The following is a 27,273-nucleotide window of genomic DNA, read 5'->3' as shown; positions in this document are numbered from 1 at the left end:
TCAGTCAGTGAGAGCAATCAAGGCTTCAACGACATTTCCCAGATGCTCCCGGAGACTACGCTCTGCTGCACTTCGAGAAATCTCCATCTCATTCATAATGACTTCAACATCTTCCTTCTTGATGGTCACTTTTGCCAGCTCCTTCTCCCTTTCTTGTTTGGCTTTCTGTTCCTGGGATCTTCTGTCTCCGATGACGGACATTGTCGTCTCCAGGTCCGAGCTCAGGATCTCCTTCTTCTCCGTGTGGGAGCACAGTCCTGCATTTCTGAACTCTTTGCTTCAGCACACGGTCTGAAGTTTGGATTAAGAAAACAGTCAGATTGAAATTTGGATTAAAAAAACAGGAAGATTAGAAGATTGGAGCGAAAAGAGCAAGACAGCTGTTTACAACATATTGGTGACCCCGACGTGATGTTCAAAAGTTTGTTGGCTTATTTGAAGACCCCGATGTGAAGCAGAAAGTTGGCTGAGTTGTTCGAAGAAGTGTTTCCCACACATCAGTTCGAGGGGTGAGCATTCTCTTAGTTGTCGTGACTTAAAGGGATCTTCAGTTAGTAATAGGAGGATTGGGGAATATTCCAGATGAGGTCCGGTCATTTCTTAATGAGTGGATTGAGTCTAAAGGGGGATCTTATGGAATAAGGCAGGAAACAATGACAGGAGGATGGAGAGAGACACGGCAGTCCTTAGTGGAGAGTGTCCAGTTAAAAAAGATTAAAGTGTTTGGGTTAAAAAGTGATAAAAAGAGAAAAGCATTAGTGTAACAGTGTCTAATGCTGGGGATTCAAATGTTAGGAGAAGAGGCTGAGGTTAGAGATAGAGAAGTCTCAAAACTCAGAGAGCAGCTAACAGCAGTGAGTAAAGAAGTAGAGAACTGCCGATTTCAGGCATTCGGGGCAGCCAGGACTGTTCTGATGCTGGATCAGCATCTTTCCGATGAACAGAACCGTAATCAAGATCTCGAGAAAGGAATATCTAAGCTGCAGCAGATGGTGGTATTAGGTTGTCCAGCGGAGACAGCAATTGATAAAACCAGGTGGTATTCAGAGGATTCCCCAGGTCTGAGAGTTGAAAAGGGGATTAAGGGACAGGGAGAATGCCCACCGTTCCCATCCGCAACTCCTTTGTCTTCTCTGACTTCGGAGCCTCGAACCTGTGTGGTACGCATGGCAATGTTAGGTACGGAGGTGGAGCAGTTAGATGCCTCGTTGGTTCCTCAGACGCTTCACACGCCACAACATTATACATGACCTTCCGGTAATGCGGAGAGTGGGGGAAGCACTTTCGGGTGGACAAGGATGAGCAGGATGATTCCTCTACTCCCCATGGAGCTCGTGAGGGGAACACTACCTTAAGTGGTTTTGGGGATTCCTGGTATGAGCGAGGAGGGGTAACGTTACAGGACATGAGAGCTATCCATAGTGAAGTGGGACCTGCACCGCTTCAGGATCTTAATAAGTTTGCCCAATGGTGGTATGATATTCTGGGATGGTGGCAGTCAGGGAAAATATCAGAGAAATCGAGGGTTCACATGGTTTTGCGAGCTTTAGGGAATCACCGGGGAAAGGTAGTAGGTTTTGAAACAACTTCCAGGTCTCTGCTTGGTAGAATAATAGCTGCAATCTTTGGTGCTCACTCAGGGCCACAGTTAATAAAGCGGCTTGCATTATTACCAGGGGAAGGACCCAGGGAAGCGGTGAAATGTATATTCCAGTTGTGTAAAAGTTTGGGAAGTAATTGGATTGATACGTCAATTTGGGGATGGTACACATAGAGAGATCATTTTGATTCTCTTATCTCCTTCAGTAGTTCTGGAAGTAGATGCCTGGGGCGGGGACGATAGTTTTGATAAATGGTTGGCAAGGGTAGAAAGCTTGTTTCAGAGAGCTGCAGAAATCTCAATCATGGAAGTGACACAGGGGTTACAGCAATGGAAGACAGAAAGGCCTGAGTGGATGAATCCCGCGAGGAGTCGCATAAAAGGAGCAGGACCAGGTGGTGCCTGGATCGCGACCCATCAGTTGATTGAGGACAGGGATAAACTGGCTAAAGAATTAGAAAAGTTAAAAGAAAAGTTGAAGAAACAGGAAAGTGGAGTGAGAGTCACAGACAGGGATGATACCTCGGTTCGGTTTCTGAGGTCAGGGGTCGATTCCGCAGGTGAGGGAAGATTCCTATAGGGATGTCGGCTCAACCACACATGTCGTTCCTTTAGGACCCTTACTTCAGGATAGGGGTGGCCATACCCTTATCGAGGCATGTGTGGAAGGGCAGCGGGTAATTGACACAGGGTCTGCCGAACAAATGAAGGTGCTCCTGGAGGAAGGGGATTCCCCTCTTTCGAGACAGTACCCTATCTCCCCAGATGCACAAAGAATAGTTACTGAACAGTCAGAGATAAAAGCAGTGGGAGAAGCTTGTCCAGAAACATTTAAAGTTTCTGCAGGAATGGGCTGTCTCAGAACTGATGAGATGTTCAGTGAAAAGCTCAAATGTAGGAGTTACAAACATGATCTTAAAGGATGCGAAGTAGAAGTTGGTGCATTGCAAATGTCGAGAGAGAAAATCACAGCAGTTCCGAAGGGTGAACTAAGAGAAGGACTGGGTCTCTCGACTGACTATTCAGCATTTCCGTCATCCTTTACTCTATGTTGTTACCCTTCTCCCACAAAGCAGAGAAAATTGTTAAAACCTGTGCAGAAGACACCGATTGCGAGTTTACATTTCTGAATGTAAACAGCATGGAATTCAGTCGAAAACATCAAAAATTGAAAGCTGACCCTTAAGTGAAAATGGATATGGTGATCACAGACCAACGGACTTTAAAATGGCATCCTGAGAATCTGAGTCTGCAGCAACCCTACTTTGACCCTAATCGTGCTGCTATTTGGAAGAAGGAAATATGGAAATGGAATATAAGATTTCAACAGCTACAGAGTTTGAATCAAGCAATCGTTGTGGACATTAACCATTTACTGCGGATGTTGTGTTCGAAAACAAGAACTACAACTGGACAATGCTGTTGACTGAGCACGAACGACCATGCAAATGTATGTTGCCCAGATAAGACCTGCAGAGAGGCGAGGAGAAGTATTGGGGGAATGTGGGAGCACAGTCCTGCATTTCTGAACTCTTTGACTCTTTGCTTCAGCACAAGGTCTGAAGTTTGGATTAAGAAAACAGTAAGATTGAAGTTTGGATTAAAAAACAGGAAGATTGGAAGTTTGGATCGAAAAGAGACTGCTGGACAATATGGTGCCTTCCAGCCATTGAAATGAGTGACATCGCTGGTGGTATTTCTCCAGCGACTTGAGGTGTCTACTGTACATAGTCCACGTCTCTGAGTCATACAGGAGGATGGGTATTACTGCGACCCAGTAGACCATGAGCTTGATGACAGTTTTGAGGGACTGGTCTTCAAACACTCTTTTCCTCAGGCGGCCGAAGGCTGCACTGGCGCACTGGAGGCGGTGTTGGATCTCGTCGTCAATGCCTGCTCTTGTTGATAGGAGGCCCAGAGATGTCTCCGCAAGATCCTGCAAATCCCCTGGGAGGACAGACGTAGAAACATTAGCGTCCTCATCCAAGCCAACATCCCCAGCATTGAAGCACTAACCACACTTGATCAGTTCCGCTGGGCAGGCCACGTAGTTCGCATGCCAGTCACGAGACTCCCAAAGCAAGCGCTCTACTCGGCACTCGTCAACAGCAAACGAGCCAAAGGCGGGCAGAGGAAACGTTACAAGGACACCCTCAAAGCCTCCCTGATAAAGTGCGACATTCCCACTGACACCTGGGAGTCCCTGGCCATAGACCGCTCTAAGTGGAGGAAGTGCATTCGGGAGGGCACTGAGCTCCTCGAGTATCGTCGCCGAGAGCATGCAGAAATCAAGCGCAGGCAGCAGATGGAGCGTGTGGTAAACAGGCTCCCTGCCCACCCTTCCCTTCAACCACTGTCTGTCCCACCTGTGACTGAGACTGTGGTTCTCGTATTGGACTGTACAGCCACCTAAGAACTCATGCTAAGAGTGGAAGCAAGTCTTCCTCGATTCCGAGGGATGATGAAATGAGTAACTGGTCATTGTCTGGATGTTAAATATTTGAGTACCTTAGAACTAAATGATGTTAAGAATATAGAAATTCATGATTAAACGATTTGATGATGTCTGTGTGTTAAGTCTTTGAGTGTAACTTTGTTATTATGCAAGGGAACGATTCTGTATGTTAAGTATTTGATTGTACCTTTGTTACTATTTAATGACATCTGTAGATTAAATAAGCAATGTTAAGTATTTGAGCACCTTGTTACGGTGGGAATAATGGAATATTTGAGTACCTTAGAACTAAATGATGTTAAGTATTTGAGTACCTTGTTACGGTGGGAATAATAGTCCATATGTTAAACAATTTAGAAAGCAGTTAGTCATGATTGTCTAAATGCAAAGAATAAGAGTTCAAAGGCATTTTCAGTATAAAGATGAGACTCACACGTACACACAGAGCAGAGACACTCAGACAGCAGAGACACTCAGACAGCAGAGACACTCAGACTGCAGAGACACTGGACATTCGGAAGGTGTGTGCCTCAAGCAGCCACGGAAATCGAAGCAAGCTGTCTTTGTGAAGTGTTGTCAGTAACTTTCATACTTGGTTTGTTTAGTTTGAATGTTTAAATAAAAGCCCCAATCCAGCCTTTACTACAACTGAGTGTGTGCGAGTAATTCAACGTTAAAAGCAACAAAGCGAAAAGAGCTTGACAGCCGTTTACAACACTCTGCAGAGTCGGTCACCCGCTCCAGGAGTCCATTCAGCCAGGGCTAGGGGCAGCGTGCTTCGGGCCCCTCCCACACAGCCTGCAGAGATTCGGGGGCGAGGAGCTACTGCACATGCGCACACACTCTAGCGTGCATGTGCAGAGGTCCCGGCACTGTTTTCAGCGCCGGGACTTGGCTCCGCCCCCCACTGGATGTGGTGCACTACGCCGAGGCTGAAGACGTCCCGAGGAGCAGGGAGAATTCCTCGGTAAGTTTTAGGCGCGCTTTTTGTTCCAGAAAGTCGGCGCACCTCACGGAGGTGCACCATTCTAAGTGTCGCGGCGAACTTGGGCCCAATAAGACTAAGACTAATGAGAACTGCCTGGCAGCTGCCTAACCAATCGCAGTTGTCCACAGCCTTTCAAAGCTGCAGCTGCCTGGGAACTGCAGATGCTGTCTTGAACCTGATTTATACTGTGTCATATTTTCCATTTGTCGCAGTTCTGCAATGTGGTGAGCGTGCAGATGCCCTGAATTCACCTTTTTATATACTGGGCTGAATTCAGAGTAACACTGAAGCAATGGTGGGGAAGGTTCATACAAGCCAGCAATGTAAACCCACACTGAAGCACAACTACCCAGGATCGGAACAAAATGGCAACCATGATGTTACTGGTGGCCATTTAAGCTTGTTGTCAACAGCACTGTAGAGCCAGAGAACAACATCACCAAATAAGGTGGTGTTCTGAAGTCATGGCTGGAATTTTAATCTGAAGGTGGGTAGAGAGCGGGAAGGGCCTAGAAAGCATAGAAACATAGAAAATAGGTGCAGGAGTAGGCCATTTGGCCCTTCTAGCCTGCACCGCCATTCAATGAGTTCATGGCTGAACATGCAACTTCAGTACCCCATTCCTGCTTTCTCGCCATACCCCTTGATCCCCCTAGTAGTAAGGACTTCATCTAACTCCTTTTTGAATATATTTAGTGAATTGAGTGAAGCAAGTCGGAAAGCCCGGGAGAATGGCAGGGCCTGATTAATATTTCAAAGCTCTGTTTCCCTCCCGCATGCAGCTAGATGGAGAGGCTTGTTGGCTGTCGGGTGGGTAGACCTGCAGCACTAGGCCGCAGAGAGGAGGGAGGGACCGAGGGCTGGAGAAGGATCGTGGGGGGCGGGGGGCGGGGGGGGGGGGTAGTGTTCACAGAAGCCGGAAGAGGATCGGGGGGGGGGGGGTGGCGCAGAGGGCAGCAGTGTGGTCAAGTGCCAGGAGAGGATCGGGCCGGAAGGGTGAGGCCAGGAAAGCGAACAGGGGCCAGAAGGGGGCGATCGGAGGCCGGAGAGGAGAATAGGAGGCCTCGGGGAGGGGAGGTCAGGGGAGGGGGGAGGAGGGTGGGGAGGTGGATAGGAAGCCTCTTGGAGGGAAGTTGGAGTCCTCGAAGGAGAGGTCGGGGGAGATCGGAAGGATCGGGGTGGCGTGTGATGTGTGATCACGGAGAGCTGGTTGAGGAAGGGACGTTGGATCCAGCAGGTGTGGCAAAGCATTTACCTCCTGGATCCAGCTGTCCTCACCTCGCTTTAGCTGGCGGGTTTCCCAAGGCCTGGGAAACCCGGCCAACCAGAGTTAACTTTGAAATGGTGGATCACCATGAAGCACTTAAATGAGCGACCCGCCTCCTGGGAGTGGGTTGGTTGCCTGCCCCCTTGTCCCGCTGCTGTTAAAACCGGAAGTGGTTGGGCTGCAGGCAGGTTGGGGGTCGGTAATCAGTTTTTTAAAACTCTTTAACCTCCCACCCAAACCCAACCCACCCATTTTTGGGGGGTTAATATTCCCCCCTCCCCCCATGTATGCCTTCCAATTTATATGATGAAAGCACCTCAAATAGCACGCCACTGTCAGTAGCACTTGCATGGCAAGAGAGAGATGGAAGTCCCTGGTGCTGTCCAGAACTCAGCCTGTGAAACTTCACTGTCACAGAATAATGCATCTTTCAAAGAGAGTTGCTCGTGTAGTTTTTTGGCCTGCATTTGATATTATAGAAAGAATGAAATAACTATATAGTGCATTCCATGGCCTCAGGACATCCCAAAGAGCTTCATAACCAATGAATTACTTTTGAAGTATAGTCACTTGTTGTCACGGAGGCAAATATGGCAGCCCATTTCGTATAGCAAAGTCCCGCAGACAGCAATGCGATAGATGACCAGTTAATCTGTTTTTGGTGATGTTGATTGCGAGCTAAATGTTGGCCAGGACACTGGGGGAACTCCCTGTCCCTCTTTGAACAGTACCCTATGTCATGTATGTAACCTTCATGTAACTGTAACCTTCATGTAACAACACTGCTAATTGTATACATCTAAGAAATGCACACCTTGACCACAGGGGATGAACTTGTGGGAGACACTCCTCACCTGGTCATCCAGGTGTATAAAGGGAGGTCCCACGCAGGGTCATCACTTCTTGGTCCTGTGAATAAAGGTTCGGGTCACAAAATGACCTTGTCTGCAGAATGTGCCTCATGTGAAATGATAGTGGTGTGTAAGGACATTACATTTGGCGACGAGAAACGGGAATCAACGACTCATGAGAATGGCCACCGGTAGCACAGAGGAATGGTACTGTGTTGGTGAGGACTGGGACGATTTTGTTGAGAGGCTCCAGCAGAGCTTTGTCACGAAGGACTCGCTGGGAGATGCACCGGCTGACAAGCGAAGGGCGCATCTACCGACCAGCTGTGGACCTAAGACATACGCGCTGATGAAAGACCTGCTCGCACCCGAGAAACCGGTGGACAAAACCTTTGAAGAGCTCAGCAAACTGATTGGTGAGCACCTCAAACCTGCGAGCAGTATACACATGGCCCAACACCGATTCTATACACACCGACGTCGGGAAGGACAGAGCATACCAGACTTCGTTGCAGACCTTCGGTGCTTGGCCAGCCTCTGTAAGTTCACAAACGCCTACAGGGGGAGATGTTAAGGGATTTCTTTATTGAGGGCATTGGTCATGCCGGGATTTTCAGAAAGCTAATTGAGACCAAGGACTTGACCTTGGAAATGGCGGCATTGATGGCTCAGACCTTCATGGAGGTGGAGGAGGAAACCAAGATAATATACGCGCGCAACTCTGCTTCCAACATGGTGATGGATCAGGGAGTTAACATTGTAAACGCGACTCAGAACCCCGCAGGCAGGCAAGGGCAATTCGACACCACTCAGGCAGCAACAGACTCTAGAGTGGGTCCTCAACAGAGACAATGTCAGGTTGAACGGACATTTACGCCATCACGGTGGACAATGCGTCCCGGGATGGGACCATTGACACTCACTAACAGAGTGCTCAAGAGTAATCAAAGAGACAATCAGAGAGGAATGCCTGATAACAGCCCTTTTGTTCACAACAATCTCAGCTCATGCTGGAGGTGCGGGCAGACATGCTGCAAAAACCTGTGGGTTTCAACAATTTATCTGTAGAAACTGTAACTTCAGTGGACATTTAGCCAGAATGTGCAGGAAGCCCACAGCGAGGCTAATTTACGAGGCAGATGAACCAGAAGAAGGGTCTGCAAGGCAGGTTGATGCTTGGGACAAAGCAATGGACGCTGAAGTTCAGCGGGTTCATGTGGCAAACATCCACAGCTCATATACCAAAATGCCACCTATGATGATGAAAGTCCTATTAAACGGCATCCTGGTACGCATGGAGCTGGACACAGGGGGTAGCCAATCACTTATGAGTGTCCAACAATTCGAGAAACTATGGCCACTCAGAGCTAGCAGACCCAAACTAGAACGCATTGATACACAATTACGGACGTACACCAAAGAGGTCATCCCAGTGTGAGGCAGTGCAATGTTGGTGGTCACACATAATGAGTCAGAGAACCGGCTGCCACTCTGGATTGCCCCGGGAAATGGTCCCGCGCTTTTGGGGAGGAGCTGGCTAGCCTAGATGAACTGGAAATGGGGGGATGTGCACGCCATTTCATCTGTGGTGCGAAGTTCATGCTCACAAGTCCTACAGAAATTTGAGTCACTATTTCAACCTGGTGTCGGGACTTTCAAAGGTACCAAAGTAGTGATACGCATCACCCCGGACGCCAGAGCGGTGCATCACAAGGCCAGAGTTGTACTGTATGTGATGCGGGAGAAAATTGAGAGCGAGTTGGACAGGTTGCTAAGAGAGGACATAATTTCACCCATTGAATTCAGCAACTGTGCAAGCCCCATTGTCCCTGTCCTAAAAACGGATGGCTCGGTCAGGATCTGTGGCGACTACAAGGCCACTATCAACCGAGTGTCACTACAAGACCAATACCTGCTTCCGAGAGCGGAGGATTTTTTTGCCACGCTGGCAGGCGGCAAGCTGTTCACCAAGTTGGACCTCACTTCAGCCTACATGACCCAGGAACTGGCCGAAGAATCCAAGCTACTGACCACCATCCACCATCACCACGCACAAGGGGCTGTTTGTCTACAACAGGTGTCCATTTGGCATTCGATCAGTGGCCGCTATCTTTCAAAGGAACCTGGAAAGCCTCCTCAAATCCATTCCTGGAACAATCGTATTTCAGAAAGATATCCTTATCATATCATGGGTCGAGACACCGAGGAACAACTCCACAACCTGGAGAAGGTGCTACGCCGACTGGACCGGGTAGGCCTGCGACTAAAGAAGTCCAAGTGTGCGTTTTTGGCCCCAGAGGTCGCGTTTTTGGGCAGGAGGGTTGCCTCAGACAGGATCCGGCCTACTGAATCCAAAACGGAGGCGATTCATCATGTGCCCAGGCCCGGCAACACATCGGAGTTTCTGGGACTCTTGAACTATTTCGGGAACTTTCTGCCGAACTTAAGCACATTGTTGGAGCTGCTACACGTACTCCTGCGTAAGAGTTGCAATTGGTTTTGGGGGGACTGTCAGGAACGGGCTTTCAATCGGGCGCGGAACCTGCATTGTTCTAATAAGCTGTTGACCCTGTACAACCCCTGTAAGAAATTGGTTTTGACATGTGATGTATCATCCTATGGGGTTGGGTGCATGTTGCAGCAGAGTAATGATGAGGGCCAGCTCCAACCTGTGGCTTATGCCTCCAGGTCGCTCTCCCAAGCAGAACGGGGAAATGGCTTGGTTGAAAAGGAAGCACTCGCATGTGTCTACGGGGTGAAAAGTTGCACCAGTACCATTTTGGCAGAAGGTTCGAGTTAGAAACGGACCACAAGTCGTTAACATCCTTGTTGTCAGACAGCAAAGCTGTCAATGCCAATGCGTCAGCTCGCATACAGCGATGGGCTCTCACGCTGGCTGCGTACGACTACACCATACGGCACCGGCCAGGCACCGAAAATTGCGCTGACGCGCTCAGCAGGCTTCCACTGGCCACCACTGAGGAGGCAGCGGAGCAAAGCGCTGAGATCGTCATGGCCGTTGATGCCTTTGACAGCCCATCACAGCCCGCCAGATCAAAATCTGGACCAACAGAGATCCCCTCCTATCTTTGATTAAGAAATGTGTCCTGACTGGGGATTGAGCGCCCGCACACGGAGCATGCCCCGAGAAGGTCAGACTGTTTCACAGACGGATGGATGAGCTCTCCATCCAAGCCGACTGCCTACTATGGAGCAGCCGGGTAGTCATGACCCAGAAGGGAAGGGAAGCATTCATCAGGGAACTCCACAGCGAACACCCAGGCAAATGGCTAATGAAGGCCATTGCCCGGTCACATGTATGGTTGCTGGGAATTGACTCAGACCTGGAACACTGTGTTCGCAGGTGCACGACATGTGCCCAGCTGGACAATGCCCCCAGGGAGGCCCCACTCAGTCCATGGCACTGATCCACCAGGCCATGGTCACGTATTCAGGTAGACTACGCAGGCCCGTTCATTGGGAAAATGTTCTTTATTGTTGTTGATGTGTACTCGAAATAGATCGAGTGCATCATATTGAATTAATGCACGACATCCACCACTGTGGAGAGTCTGCATGCGGTCTTTGCGACCCACGGCTTGCCGGACATCCTGGTTAGCGACAACGGCCCGTGTTTCACTAGCTATGAATTCCGGGTGTTCATGTCGGATAATGGCATCAAACATGTCAGGACGGCATCGTTCAAGCCGGCTTCCAATGGCCAGCCGGAACATGTGGTCCAAATCATAAAACAGGGCATGCTCCGGATTCAAGGACTCTCCCTTCAATGCCGCCTATCGTGCCTCCTGCTCGCCTATAGGTCCCAACCGCATTCGCTCACGGGAGTCCCGCCCACGGAACTACTCATGAAACGTACACTTAAAACTCGGCTGTCCCTCATTCATCCAGTCCTGTCAGATATTGTTGAGGGCAAGCGCCAGTCCCAAAATGAGTGCCATGACCATAACTCAAAGGGGAGATGTATAGAAATCGATGACCCTGTATTTGTTCTTAATCACGCTTTGGAGCCCAAATGGCTTGAGGGTACTGTAATTGGCAAAGAGGGGAATAGGGTCATAGTGTTCAGACTTAACAATGGACAGATATGCCGCAAGCATCTGGACCAAGTAAAAAAAAGGTTCAGCATAGACACTGAGGAACCTGAGGAAGATCATGAGATGTTGCCCACACCACCGCCAGTGAACGAGCAACAAGAACATTCAGCAGCATGCACAGTCCCTGCGGCCAGCCTGGACAAGCCGGAATCACCACAGGTGACAGAGACGCATGCCAAGGCTCAACAACCAGAGCCCCAACTGCGGCGCTCCATGAGAGAGCATTGGCAACCTGAAAGACTTAATCTTTGACCCCATAAGAAGTTGGGTTGAGGGTGGGGGGAGGTTATGTCATGTATGTAACCTTCATGTAACTGTAACCTTCATGTAACATAGAAACATAGAAAATAGGTGCAAGAGTAGGCCATTCGGCCCTTCTAGCCTGCACCGCCATTCAATGAGTTCATGGCTGATCATGCAACTTCAGTACCCCATTCCTGCTTTCTCGCCATACCCCTTGATCTAACTCCTTTTTGAATATATTTAGTGAATTGGTCTCAACAACTTTCTGTGGTAGAGAATTCCACAGGTTCACCACTCTCTGGGTGAAGAAGTTTCACCTCATCTCGGTCCTAAATGGCTTACCCCTTATCCTTAGATTGTGACCCCTGGTTCTGGACTTCCCCAACATTGGAAACATTCTTCCTGCATCTAACCTGTCTAAACCCGTCAGAATTTTAAACGTTTCTATGAGGTCCCCTCTCATTCTTCTGAACTCCAGTGAATACAAGCCCAGTTGATCCAGTCTTTCTTGATAGGTCAGTCCCACCATCCCGGGAATCAGTCTGGTGAACCTTCGCTGCACTCCCTCAATAGCAAGAATGTCCTTCCTCAGGTTAGGAGACCAAAACTGTACACAATACTCCAGGTGTGGCCTCACCAAGGCTCTGTACAATTGTAGCAATACCTCCCTGCCCCTGTACTCAAATCCCCTCGCTATGAAGGCCAACATGCCATTTGTTTTCTTAACCGCCTGCTGTACCTGCATGCCAACCTTCAATGACTGATGTACCATGACACCCAGGTCTTGTTGCACTTCCCCTTTTCCTAATCTGTCACCATTCAGATAATAGTCTGTCTCTCTGTTTTTACCACCAAAGTGGATAACCTCACATTTATCCACATTATACTTCATCTGCCATGCATTTGCCCACTCACCTAACCTATCCAAGTCGCTCTGCAGCCTCATAGCATCCTCCTCACAGCTCACACTGCCACCCAACTTAGTGTCATCCGCAAATTTGGAGATACTACATTTAATCCCCTCGTCTAAATCATTAATGTACAGGGTAAACAGCTGGGGCCCCAGCACAGAACCTTGCGGTACCCCACTAGTCACTGCCTGCCATTCTGAAAAGTCCCCATTTACTCCTACTCTTTGCTTCCTGTCTGCCAACCAGTTCTCAATCCATGTCAGCACACTACCCCCAATCGCATGTGCTTTAAATTTGCACATTAATCTCTTGTGTGGGACCTTGTCGAAAGCCTTCTGAAAGTCCAAATACACCACATCAACTGGTTTCCCCTTGTCCACTCTACTGCAAACATCCTCAAAAAATTCCAGAAGATTTGTCAAGCATGATTTCCCTTTCACAAATCCATGCTGACTTGGACCTATCATGTCACCTCTTTCCAAATGCGCTGCTATGACATCCTTAATAATTGATTCCATCATTTTCCCCACTACCGATGTCAGGCTGACCAGTCTATGATTCCCTGTTTTCTCTCTCCCTCCTTTTTTTAAAAGTGGGGTTACATTGGCTAACCTCCACTCGATAGGAATGGATCCAGAGTCAATGGAATGTTGGAAAATGACTGTCAATGCATCCGCTATTTCCAAGGCCACCTCCTTAAGTACTCTGGTATGCAGTCCATCGGGCCCTGGGGATTTATTGGCCTTCAATCCCATCAATTTCCCCAACACAACTTCCCGACTAATAAGGATTTCCCTCAGTTCCTCCTCCTTGCGAGACCCTCTGATCCCTTTTATATCCGGAAGGTTGTTTGTGTCCTCCTTAGTGAATACTGAACCAAAGTACTTGTTTAATTGGTCCGCCATTTCTTTGTTCCCCATTATGACTTCCCCTGATTCTGACTACAGGGGACCTACATTTGTCTTTACTAATCTTTTTCTCTTTACATATCTATAGAAACTTTTGCAATCTGTCTTAAAGTTCCCTGCAAGCTTCTTCTCGTACTGCATTTTCCCTGCCCTAATCAAACCCTTTGTCCTCCTCTGCTGAGTTCTAAATTTCTCCCAGTCCCCGGGTTCGCTGCTATTTCTGGCCAATTTGTATGCCACTTCCTTGGCTTTAATACTATCCCTGATTTCCCTTGATAGCCACGGTTGAGCCACCTTCCCTTTTTTATTTTTACGCCAGACAGGAATGTACAATTGTTGTAGTTCATCCATGCGGTCGCTAAATGTCTGCCATTGCCCATCCACAGTCAACCCCTTAAGTATAATTCGCCAATCTATCCTAGCCAATTCACGCCTCATACCTTCAAAGTTACCCTTCTTTAAGTTCTGGACCATGGTCTCTGAATTAACTGTTTCATTCTCCATCCTAATGCAGAATTCCACCATATTATGGTCACTCTTCCCCAAGGGGCCTCGCACGAGATTGCTAATTAATCCTCTCTCATTACACAACACCCAGTCTAAGATGGCCTCCCCCCTAGTTGGTTCCTCGACATATTGGTCTCGAAAACCATCCCTTATGCACTCCAGGAAATCCTCCTCCACCGTATTGCTTCCAATTTGGTTAGCCCAATCTATGTGCATATTAAAGTCACCCATTATAACTGCTGCACCCTTATTGCATGCACCCCTAATTTCCTGTTTGATGCCCTCCCCAACATCACTACTACTGTTTGGAGGTCTGTACACAACTCCCACTAACGTTTTTTGCCCTTTGGTGTTCTGCAGCTCTACCCATATAGATTCCACGTCATCCAAGCTAATGTCCTTCCTAACTATTGCATTAATCTCCTCCTTAACCAGCAATGCTACCCCACCTGCTTTTCCTTTTATTCTATCCTTCCTGAATGTTGAATACCCCTGGATGTTGAGTTCCCAGCCCTGATCATCCTGGAGCTACGTCTCTGTAATCCCAATCACATCATATTTGTTAACATCTATTTGCACAGTTAATTCATCCAGCTTATTACGGATACTCCTTGCATTAAGACACAAAGCCTTCAGGCTTGTTTTTTTAACATCCTTTGTCCTTTTAGAATTTTGCTGTACAGTGGCCCTTTTTGTTCTTTGCCTTGGGTTTCTCAAGGTAACAACACTGCATACTGTATACACCTAAGAAATGCACACCTTGACTACAGGGGGTGAACTTGTGGGAGACATTCCTCACCTGTTCATCCAGATATATAAAGGGAGGTCCCACGCAGGGTCATCACTTCTTGGTCCTGTGAATAAAGGTTCTGGTCACAGAGTGACCTTGTCTGCAGAATGTGTCTCGTGTGAATTTATAGTAGTGTGTCAGGACATTACACCCTAGAATCATTTACATCGACCTGAAGAAGCAGAAGATTAATGTCTTCTCCTAAAGATTGTTGATCCGATATTGCAGCTCTGTGGTTCAGTGTCAGCCTACATTATGTGCTCAAATCCTGGTTTAATCAGGTTTATCACATTTCTATAGTGTGTGAGGGAGTCATAAGACTATCAGATCAAATGGAAAAAGTCTTCCTTCAGTTACTATTATGAGTCAATTCTGCTATCCACTCTGAGTATCTGGGTCAGTGGACACAATGCCAGTTGAAACTCTGGACACAAACTGGGTCAGTGGAAAATTGTGATAGTTGGCACAAGCTATCTTGCCACATATCTTCGCCTCCACAATTTCTACTGCTTATGTTTATGCTAAAATTTGTAGGCATGCTAATGTCAATCCTGCTCCAAAATATGCCAAACTCTGCAAGCCACATCTGTTTGCATCAGAACCCAGCTCTTAAACAAATTGGCTTAAATGAGAACAGCTTTGAAGACTGTAAAATGGTTCATTATTCAAAATACATATTTTAATTGTCAATTGGGGATTCTTTGGGGAAAAGGAGTTCACAGAATAATGTTATAAAAGAACATAAGGAAAGATCATCGGGCCAATTAACTCTTGCATCACTAGATCCGTGCAGCAGAGCTGGTCTCCAGTTGTCTTGGTTAATCCTTGCCACTGGACCAAGACCTAGCTCTGTCAAGCCCGTGTGGTGACTGGTGTGCAATGGCTACCATACATTAAAAAAATCCACGCACAGGCATCTTCCACTCTTCAAGATGTAGTTCGGGACCTGGAATAATAGGTCCTTCATTGAAACACCTGTGAACTCATCCCTTTTTGACGTGGAAGCAAGGCATCCTCATTTTGAGGGACTGCCTATGATGATGATGACATTAACTCTCTCCTCGTGACATCTAATTGTATTTGAAAGACCATGTCCGTTGTACCCCGTAGTGGACGGAATCCACACTTTGACTTCGGAAGGAGCTCCTCAGCCACAGGGAGAAGACGTTGAGGAGGATTCCAGCGATGACTTTCCCAGTGGTTGACAACAGGGAGATTCCTCTGTATTTGCCGCAGTCGGACTTATCCCCTTTTTAAAAGATGGTCACGATTACTGCTTCTCTGAAATCTCCCGGCATACTCTCCTCCTTCGAGATGAGAGAGATGAGGTCATGCATTCATGCCAATAGTGCCTCTCCACCATACTTCAGTACCTCATATACAGTAGACAACTCAAATCGCTGGAGAAATACCACCAACGATGTCTCCACAAGATCCTGCAAATCCCCTGGGAGGATTGATGCACCAACGTCAGTGTTCTCGATCAGGCCAACATCCCCAGCATCGAAGCACTGACCACACTTGACCAATTCCATTGGGTAGGCCACATTGTTCACATGCCCGACACAAGACTCCCAAAGCAAGTATTCTACTCAGAACTACTGCATGGCAAGCAAGCCCCAAGTGGACAGAGGAAACGTTTCAAAGACACCCTCAAAGCCTCCTTGATAAAGTACAACATCCCCAGTGACACCTGGGAATCCCTGGCCCAAGATCGCCCTAAGTGAAGGAAGAGCATCCAGGAGGGCGCTGAGCAGCTCGAGTCTTGTCGCCAAGAGCATGTAGAAAACAAGCACAGGCAGCGGAAGGAGCGTGCGGCAAACCAGACTCCTCACACACCCTTTCCTCCAACGACTGTCCCATCTGTGACAGAGACTGAATTCCAATATTGGACTGTTCAGTCACCTGAGAACTCACTTTTAGAGTGGAAGCAAGTCTTCCTTGATTTCGAGGGACTGCGTATGATGATGTATTTGGAAGCATACCATCTATACAATTTAGTGTCTGAGCCAGAGCAGCCTGCTGGAGGGCCTATATTAATGTTTTAGAACTTAACCATTACAAATGGTTTGAAAGATTCCTTGATGATCCCAACAAACTCCAGCATTCTTCAGAGTGTTGAGCAGATGGTCTAATCAGAAGAATTTAAAGAAAGTAAAATTAACATTATACAAGAAAACCTGTACTTATCTGATCATTTGTTTGTATAGACCGGTCAGCCTGACATTGGTAGTGGGTAAAATGATGGAATCAATTATTAAGGATGTCATAGCAGCGCATTTGGAAAGAGGTGACATGATAGATCCAAGTCAGCATGGATTTGTGAAAGGGAAATCATGCTTGACAAATCTTCTGGAATATTTTGAGGATGTTTGCAGTAGAGTGGACAAGGGGGAACCAGTTGATGTAGTGTATTTGGACTTTCAGAAGGCTTTCGACAAGGACCCACACAAGAGATTAATGTGTAAAGTTAAAGCACATGGGATTGGGGTTAGTGTGCTGACGTGGATTGAGAACTGGTTGGCAGACAGGAAGCAAAGAGTAGGAGTAAATGGGTACTTTTTAGAATGGCAGGCAGTGACTAGTGGGGTACCGCAAGGTCCTGTGCTGGGGCCCAGCTGTTTACATTGTACATTAATGATTTAGACGAGGGGATTAAATGTAGTATCTCCAAATTTGCGGATGACACTAAGTTGGGTGGCAGTGTGAGCTGTGAGGAGGATGCTATGAGGCTGCAGAGTGACTTGGATAGGTTGGGTGAATGGGCAAATGCATGGCAGATGAAGTATAATGTGGATAAATGTGAGGTTATCCACTTTGGTGGTAAAAACAGAGAGACAGACTATTATCTGAATGGTGACAGATTAGGAAAAGGGGAGGTGCAACGAGACCTGGGTGTCATGGTACATCAGTCATTGAAGGTTGGCATGCAGGTACAACAGGCGGTTAAGAAAGCAAATGGCATGTTGGCCTTCATAGCGAGGGGATTTGAGTACAGAGGCAGGGAGGTGTTACTATAGTTGTACAGGGCCTTGGTGAGGCCACACCTGGAGTATTGTGTACAGTTTTGGTCTCCTAACCTGAGGAAGGACATTCTTGCTATTGAGGGAGTGCAGCGAAGGTTCACCAGACTGATTCCCGGGATGGCAGGACTGACATATCAAGAAAGGCTGGATCAACTGGGCTTATATTCACTGGAGTTCAGAAGAATGAGAGGGGATCTCACAGAAACATTTAAAATTCTGACGGGTTTAGACAGGTTAGATGCAGGAAGAATGTTCCCAATGTTGGGGAAGTCCAGAACCAGGGGTCACAGTCTAAGGATAAGTGGTAAGCCATTTAGGACCGAGATGAGGAGAAACTTCTTCACCCAGAGAGTGGTGAGCCTGTGGAATTCTCTACCACAGAAAGTTGTTGAAGCCAATTCACTAAATATATTTAAAAAGGTGTTAGATGTAGTCCTTACAACTCGGGGGATCAAGGTGTATGGCGAGAAAGCAGGAACGGGGTACTGAAGTTGCATGTTCAGCCATGAATTCATTGAATGGCGGTGCAGGCTCGAAGGGCCGAATGGCCTACTCCTGCACCTATTTTCTATGTTTCTATGTTGTTAGAACTACCACCCACCTAGTAAGCAGATCAATATCTTCTACAAACATAATTTTGTCACAATGCTTTTGATTTCCTGAATGAACTGTGGCTTCTGTCACTGATTGAAGTTTAAGTAGAGCAGCTTTTGTCAAACAAAGATAATGATGAAATGTGCAATTTTTAGCTGAAAGAATTATAATGCAATTCTATTTTGATTCATGTGTACTGAACAAAAATGCTTTCATGTTAAAATGCTTGGGTGCTAATTTGAGAACTTAAAACCCTTCAGACAATTAGTTTAACCCTTTGTTTTTGCCTTTTTCATTTTTAAACAAATATGACTCTCCACATTGCAGCATTTCTGTAAGGGTAAATGGTTACCTTGGATTCTTCTGTAGGTTTTGGACTACCTAGAAAAGCATTGTACCCACACGTAGCTTACTGGAAATGTTATCTGGTAGGCAATAAGTTTACCGTAAACACTCAGTCAATATCACAGTTAAAGCTGACCACAGATTCTGACATTCGAAAGGTCTATCTATGGCTCAGACACAAAATTGACAGGAAGCAAATACACATAAACTGAAATGCACCACAATACCTCATAGTGTGATTTTCATGGCATACTGTACAAACTATTCAGCATTCTTAACATTCTGACAATACATTGTTAAAATTATTAAAATACACTAATAGAAATCCTGTGTAGTTTATAAAAAGATTGTTTTTAAAAGGATCAAAGCCAAGATGAAAAGCAAGTGCCCAAGACTGGCACTTGTAATTGTTAGATTAACATTTTTTGTAGTGACAGACACTCACGTGCTAGACTGGCACCAATAGAGGCACTGTGCATACTGGCTTCAGATGCATTACCAATACAAGGACCTAGGTACATGTCTATCACAGAACCAAATACAGTTTCTAAATCCTACGCATTTCCCCAACTTTACAATAGTCTTTGATGGTAATAGCATTCAAAACTTTCACAAAATTGGTAAGCATTTGTATTGGAAAATACATTATTAGCATGATGATTTACACCAATAATCATGAGAATGGCAATACAAAGAAGGCTTGGATGGATGCCAAGTGCCCTGAGATATTTAATGATCTCTGTTCAGCTTATTAGATACAGCCAAAACACTATTATGCTATCTGTCAAACAAAAATACTGTATAATTTTCTGTATCAATTCTATTCCACTCCTTCAACTCTGCCTTGTTTCAGAATTTCTCAACTTAACACTGGACTTCCAGTTAAAAAAAGGAGATAAGAACATAAGAAATAGGAGCAGGTGTAGACCATTCGGCTCCTCGAGTCTGCTCGCCATTCAATAAGATCAAGATAAAAGACACTTGTAACATCACATAATTCCCACAGTTTCCAATGAATACATTCTACCAGCTAAAAGAATAATGAATCCATGGCATAGAATAATCATCTTAATTTCCCTGAGGTGGAAGAATTGGCAGAAAATACAATTGCAAAGTCTTAATTTTGGCAGAAGATGCTATGATGAAAAAATACTGATGGGCAAATAATGTTAGCAATAGTCAGGAGATGGTTTTTGTTGCTGTACAAATATTTTTTCATATTAGCAGTTTGAATGGCATTGATAGAAAAAGAAAGACCCAATTGTGCAGGAGACCTGTAGAAATGTAGTTAATGGCCTGGAATTTCATGGAAACCTGCGTTGAAACAACAACATAAAACTGATTTTCAGCACAAAAGATTGAGGAAATTCAGACGTGACTCATGTTGGTTTTTACATTACGCTCAAGTTTGCTTAATCTTTTGTGCCAATTCCGCAAAACCTCAGCACTGATGCTCATGCAAAAGAGCAGCTCACATGACTTTCCTACATTTATGGAGTTTGACAGGGATTTTTTTCCAAACTGTTTCTTACTGATGCTTGCACTGTATTTTTTATATATTTGAATGTTTTTTTATGGCATCAAATTACATTAAAAATTGAAAAGCTTCCAGGATTGCATTGTCTTGAACATGCTGTGCCTGATGTGCATAAATGATGGTTCAATGACTTCAAACTTTAATTTTCATAGATAAAGAGGGATTTGAAGAAAGAGTAGTGCGTAAGTTCTATGTTTTCCTCGGGCCCCGGTTGTTTACTCTCATTTCTGCCTAGTTATGCTGCTTTTTACATTCCAGCATATGCTAAAGAGAATGGCAGAACATTTTGGTGTAAATCAGCAAGTTCAGCATAAAAACTGGTGTAAATTTCAGCATATCTTATGCCAATCCAGGACATTCTGAGTTTAGCCAGAGTCCCTCAGTTCCAGGCCTTATCACTGTCTTGATCTAGATCAAAACACAAGAGCTAAATGCTGGGGGAGGAATGAGTATTGTTGTCCTCGATATAGAAACATAGAAAAATAGGTGCAGGAGTCGGCCATTCGGCCCTTCGAGCCTGCACCACCATTCAATAAGATCATGGCTGATCATTCCTTCAGTACCCCTTTCCTGCTTTCTCTCCATACCCATTGATCCCCTTAACCATAAGAACCATATCTAACTCCCTCTTGAATATATCCAGTGAACTGGCATCAACAACTCTCTGCGGCAGGGAATTCCACAGGTTAACAACTCTCTGTGAAGAAGTTTCTCCTCATCTCAGTCCTAAATGGCCTGCCCCTTATCCTAAGACTATGTCCTCTGGTTCTGGACTTCCCCAACATCGGGAACATTCGTCCCGCATCTAACCGGTCCAGTCCCGTCAGAATCTTATATGTTTCTATGAGATCCTCTCTCATCCTTCTAAACTCCAGTGAATAAAGGCCCAGTTGATCCAGTCTCTCCTCATATGACAGCCCAGCCACCCCTGGAATCAGTCTGGTGAACCTTCGCTGCACTCCCTCAATAGCAAGAACGTCCTTCCTCAGACTAGGAGACCAAAACTGAACACAATATTCCAGGTGAGGCCTCACTAAGACCCTGTACAACTGCAGTAAGACCTCCCTGCTTCTATATTCAAATCCCCTAGCTATGAAGGCCAACATACCATTTGCCTTCTTTACCGCCTGCTGTACCTGCATGCCCACTTTCAGTGACTGATGAACCATGACACCCAGGTCTCGTTGCACCTCACCTTTTCCTAGTCTGCCGCCATTCAGATAATAGTCTGCTTTTGTGTTTTATCATGGTAGCATTTGACCAATTATGGCACTAAGGAGCTCTAGGAAAACTGAGGTCAATAAGGTCAAAGGGAAAGTACTTCAGTGGCTTGGGTCATACTTGACACAAAGGAAAATATTTATGTCTGAGGCCAATCATCACAGCACCAGGAAATGCTGCAAGAGTTCATCAGGGAAGCAGTCTTGGTACAACGATCTTCAGCTGTTTCATTAATGACCTTCCCTTTGTTATAATGTTGAGAGTGGAGATGCTTGCTGATTGACTCCATTCACATTTCCTTTGATAATGAAACAGCCCATGCCAGCCTACAGCAGGACCTAGATAACAGCCAGGCTTTGGCTAACAAATGTTCTGGATGAGTTGGATGTTTATGTCAGGTGGAACTTGCAACCATGAGAAGCGATTTGGAAAAGATAAGCATGATGTGACAAAAGGCATCAATCAGAGTTTGAGCAGCAGTGGGGTAAGGTTTCGAGGTGGAAGTAGACGGTCTTAGTGATGCCGCGTTTGGAACTCAGCTTAGGGTCAAGCAGGACATCAAGGTTTCACACCACTTGATTGATATGTTGATAAGGCAAGGTGGGAGGAGCATTATATGGTATGTAAATACCTGTTGGGCCAAATGGTCTGTTTCTATGCTGATAAATTTGATGTAATTCTATGTAATGACCGAGTAACCAGGGCGGGGAATGGGATCTGGGGCCAATGGGTGTCTGGTGGAAGCCAAACAGGATGACTTCAGTCTTAAGCTAAATAAGATTGTGAAATTGTCTGGTTACTGTCAATGGAGGACACAGGTTCTCCAATCAATCTACACATGAGACTGATGTGAAACCAGCAACCCTCCTCCACGTTGGTCTGGGTCTCAGAGATTTCTTGAGCTATAAAAAGGTATTATTTCGGTTGGAGAGTGAGGGATGTTATAAAGTGAACACCAATTCCAGTGATGGAGTAACACCCTGCCTGTTGCAACACGTTTTGAAGAACACAATTAATGAGGGAGGGGTGGGAGACACCTCCAACCTTCCCAAGTGATTAGTAAGGATGAAACAAGCATGTTTTAAGGACACAAATGAAAGGACTGCAATACCTTATAATGCCTGTAGTTCAGTAACAGGAGATTGATGTTCTTGTAGTTTGGCTCTCTGCTAAATGTCACTTTGCAGGTCGGCAATGCTTAGTAAATAACAAGTGCCAAGTAATTTGTTGGTTTACACCTCCGACTTAATGATTTATTTCAGGAATGAACGCACTTTGCACAAGTGCACTTCTATTTGCATGATTGATGAGGGTACTGTGCAATGTTTGCAGTTCAATACTTCCGTTTCGGTGCAGAGTACCAGTATTCAGAAAATTATAAGCAATAGAAAGGCATGTTTGCAATACTATTGGTGTAAATAACCTTCAAAATGAAATGGTGATGTTTTGCTAGAAGTTTGCAGAAAAAAACATAACTAAAGGTAAATTAAGGTTAAGAAAACTAAAAGGTTCCCTAAGTCACTGGGTGCTTGTTCCATCACATTCTCAGTGAAGGGCAGGACAGAGCAGCCTGTGTGTTAATGCATCAGCATCTGTCGTCTCTATCACTCTCTAATACAGTAGAAACAATATTTAACTTGCAAGTTAGTACCACTGATCCAATTTTGTACATAAAAACGTACTTTAAAAAAAATTCGGTCATGGGATGTGGGCATCGCTGGCAAGGCCAGCATTTATTGCCACCCCAATTGCCCTTGAGAGGGAGCCACCTTCTTGAACTGTGAGGTGAAGGTGAAGATACTCCCACAGTAAGTATACTTCTTTGTAGTGGTTTGGTACAACGGAATGGTTTGGTACAACTGAATGGCTTGCGCGGCTATTTCAGAGGGCAGCTAAGTGTCAGCCACATTGCTGGACAAATATCATGATGGACATCTCAGCATGGAACTGCAAAATTATAAGCAAAATAAACTTCAGGTTGCAAGTGTATCATTTTCAGAAATAATAGAAAGATGGGATGCAATGTGTACATTGTAGTAAGTTAATCAATGGTCAGTAACATAATACTATATACAAACTAGAAAAGAACATATCCTACTGGAACAAAGTACAATTTTGTCCCTCCTTCATATCTCACATTTCTTACTGCCTTGAACTAAAGCTGATATTTATTTTTTATTTTTGGAAAGGCCGCATCAGCTGATTTACTATATCATGAACTGGATGTGCGATGGGGTATGGGAGTAGGGGCAGGACCAGGGCAGTTTCTCTCAACTGTTCATTAACTAAATGGCACCTTACCTCCTCAGTCTGCTCCCTTGTATTCTGCCTAGACCTTGGGGTGAATTTCCTCACGGCTTCTCCTGCTTCGCTGCCGTAACTGAAGTGGCAGATCGGCAGAAACCATGTTTACATTCTTGATTAGGGCTTCCGCTGAAGTTATGGTGGCAGAATGGGAGATGCCCTGAGGGAATTCACCCTGATTGTTTTTATTTTCTTGCCTTCACAACATACCAAAGCTGGATTACTAACAGTATATACTGTCCCTGTCTCACAACCTCACAACCCCTCCAAGATGTCTGCATCCTCAAATTCTGCCCTCTTGAGCATCCCTGATTATAAATCGCTCAACCATCAGTGGCTATGCCTTCAATTGCCTCGACCCTACATTCTGGAATTCGTTCCCTAAACCTCTCTACCTCTCTTTTCTCCTTAAAATCTACCTCTTTGACCAAGCTTTTGGGTCATCTGCCGTAATTTCTTCTTATCTGGCTCGGTGTCAAAACATTTTTTTAATCTTCTAACACTCCTGTGAAGTACCTTGGGACGTTTTACTATGTTAAAGGTGCAATATAAATACAAGCTGCTGTTGTTGTCTCTACCACCAAACCCAATCAGTATGAGAAGCGCTCAATCATTTTTCTTCCTCCCAGTTCTAGGATTAGTTGAACATATCTCAGCATCAGCTTTTGCTCAAGAGGGCGGGTGAGGCAAAATGGAGAAGGAATTCCTTTCAGGGAGCAAGGATACTGGTCCAGGTTTCTCAGATATTGATATTTTGTCAGTCATTACTAAAGTCAAAGATCAATCCTCCAGCATCAATTTATTTCAGTCAAATAAAATGCTCTCTCACTGGGGTTTTTGTGCTCAATCAGGGTGATGGCTATCAGTGCCACAAAAGGTGCATTCTTCCACTTTCAGCACTAGGGGCCCAAGTTTCGAGCCGTGCCTAGAACGGCGCAGTCCCGACCTGGACGCCCGTTTTTCGCCCCACAAAGTGCACCTAAAAAAAACCTCCGTATTCTCCACCTCCCTGCAGGTCCTCTGGCCCTCGGCGCAGCGCAGCAGGAGCTGTAGGGGGCGGAGCCAGGTCCCTGCGCTGAAAACAGTGCCGGGACCGCTGCACATGCGCGCTACAGTGGGCGCGCAAGTGCAGTAGCTCCAGGCGCCCAAAACTGTGTGGGAGGGGCCAAAGCACGCAGCCCCTAGCCCTGGCCGAATGGCCTTACTGGGGCTGCGTGAATAAGGCTCCTCCCACGGCCAGCTCCTGCTTCCTCCCGCCCCGACTCGACTCCCGCTTCCCGCCTCCGGACGGAACCCGACCCGACTCCCGCTCCCCCCCCCCAGACTGGACCTGACCCGACTCCCATTCCCCCCACTGACTGGACCCGACCCGACTCCCGCTCCCCCCCTCGCCCCCCCCCCCCGGACCCGACCCGATCCGACTCCCGGTCCCCCCCCCCCGACTGGACCCGACCCGACTCCCGCTCCCCCCCGCCCCCGGACTGGATCCGACCTGACCTCCCTCTCCCCGACCTGACTTCCCTCTCCCTCCCTCCCTCCCCCCGACCCGACCTGACCCGACCCAACGCCACCTACCTGTAAATCTGGTGCTGGGGACGGGCCCGGCCCGAAGTCTCGGGCCCGTCCCGTTCAGCCTCCCTCCCCCTTCTCCTTTCCCCCCCCCATCTCCTTTCCCCCCCCCCAATCTCCTTCCCCCCCCCAATCTCCTTCCCCCCCCCAATCTCCTTCCACCCCTCCCATCTCCTTCCCCCCATCTCCTTTCTCCCCCATCTCCCCTTTATCCCCTTCTCCCCCCCTCTCTCCCTCTACCCTCCTCCTCCCCCTCCCCCTCCCCTCGCTGTCAGAAACACAGACACTGACAGACAGAGAATGAGAGACACACACAGACAGACAGAGAGATAGAGACACTGACAGAGACACACTGTGGGGGGCGGGGGGGGGGGGGGCATCCCAGCACGCTGTTGGAGGGCTCCCGGTGCTGCAGTCGGTAAGTAGAAAATGTTTTATTTATTGATTTAAAAAAAAAATTATTTCTTATAAATTTTTTTTTGATTGATTTACTGGTTGATTTATTGATGTATTTATCATTTATTATTGATGATGGCTCTTTATTTGTAAAACTGAAGTGTTTAATGTTTGTAAACTTCCCTTTAAACCCCCCCCCCCCCGCATTCCCTACGCCTGATTTGTAACCTACGCCTGATTTTCTAAAGTGTAGACAAGGTTTTATCGAGCGTACAAAAATCTTCACTTACTCCATTCTAAGTTAGTTTCACTACGAAACTTTGAAAACAGGCGTAAGTGGCCGGACACGCCCCCTTTTGAAAAAAAAATTCTGTTCCAAAGTGAAACTTTTCTAACTGACTAGAACTGGAGCAAACTAAATGACGAGAATTCCGATTTCTAAGATACTCCGTTCTACACCAGTTGCTTCTAAAAATCAGGAGCAAATCATGTGGAAACTTGGGGCCTATATGTCAGCAACCAACAGCACCAGGTCAGATACAGTATTAGTCACATGCAGCATAAAGCTCCTACTAGTCTATCCCAACAATGTGCCATAACACAAAGTGTGGGTTCAGACTGCTCAAACTCATGTCTTTTGGAACTCTTACCGATAACAAATGAAGAAGACTTTCATTTCATCAGTTTAGGCCAGATCTGAACACAGATCCTAATCATGAAAGGAAAGTATCACAGCCCACTTTATTGTATCATCAGTCCCCTACACTTTTTATTTTTTCTTATCCTTCCTGTGCAATGGGTTTAGCCATACTGAAGAAGTACAATTGTTCTAGAGGGCTTATGGAGCAGTTTATCATAGTACATTTAAAAGTGCAACAGTTTTGATGATATCGCCTGTACAACATTGACTTCTCTTTGAAACAGTACCCTCAACACATTTGTTACCATAAGCTGCATACTTCAAATCAATTTATTATAAAGTAAAAATAATGTTTTCTTCAATTCATCTCTAATCTTTAGCTTCTTTCATATAAATTTATGGAAATACAAATTGAACCTCCCTTATCCGGGACTCCCTTATCTGACACCACCTCTCGTCCGGCACCATGCCTGGCAGCTCCTGATACCTCCTTTCTATACAGTATAAATGCACACGAGACTCATGCTTGAGAGAAGATCAGTCTGTGACCTGTCCTTTATTCCTTAGCACTCAAGTGATGAAAGTGGATGGAGCTTCTCCTTTTATACCTGAAGGTCCAGGTTAGGAGTGTCTCCCACAAGTTCACCACCTAGTGGTCATTGTTCTCACAGTGTACAACTTAGGTCAGATTATACATGGGTTACAATGCTGGTTGAATACATGACATCACCTCCCCCCCCAAAGTCTTATTGGGATCACAGGTTGAGTCTCTCTGGTGGTTTACGCTCTCTTGCAGAGCGCCTGAGTTGGGGCTCCGGTTGTTGGGCGCTGGCCTGAGTGTCTGCTGTTTGCGGTGCCTCAAGCCTATCCGGACTGCCCACAGTAACTGGGCTCTCCTCCCTTTGGTCCCAGTGTTCGGTCACCTGTGGTGGGGTGAACTCTACATCGTTTTCTTCCGCTGCTTCTTCAATGGGGTTGCTGAACCTCCTTTTTGTTTGATCCACAT

At 46.2% G+C, this 27,273-nt stretch overlaps 1 protein-coding gene across 1 annotated transcript; it reads right to left on the bottom strand.

The window, feature by feature from the left end:
• LOC139281528 (huntingtin-interacting protein K-like) lies at nucleotides 1–27,273 on the bottom strand. The gene is made up of 2 exons (XM_070901697.1): nucleotides 27,212–27,273; nucleotides 1–277 (listed from the first exon to the last, which is right to left on the bottom strand). Exons 1-2 carry the CDS (start codon nucleotides 27,271–27,273, stop codon nucleotides 1–3), a joined length of 339 nt encoding a protein of 112 aa, XP_070757798.1.

Source organism: Pristiophorus japonicus, chromosome 15, assembly GCF_044704955.1.
Source record: "Pristiophorus japonicus isolate sPriJap1 chromosome 15, sPriJap1.hap1, whole genome shotgun sequence".
Classification (NCBI taxonomy): domain Eukaryota; kingdom Metazoa; phylum Chordata; class Chondrichthyes; family Pristiophoridae; genus Pristiophorus; species Pristiophorus japonicus.
Note: the sequence above shows the minus strand (reverse complement) of the source record. Positions and strands in the feature narration are given on the sequence as shown.

Excerpts from the sequence above, each read along its gene's own strand:
- LOC139281528 (XM_070901697.1), bottom strand. The coding sequence starts at position 27,273 with ATGTGGATCAAACAAAAAGGAGGTTCAGCAACCCCATTGAAGAAGCAG. Across the intron at positions 278-27,211 it reads AAGCAGCGGAAGAAAACGAT|CAAAGAGTTCAGAAATGCAG; the intron begins GTAGAGTTCACC and ends CGTGTGCTGAAG.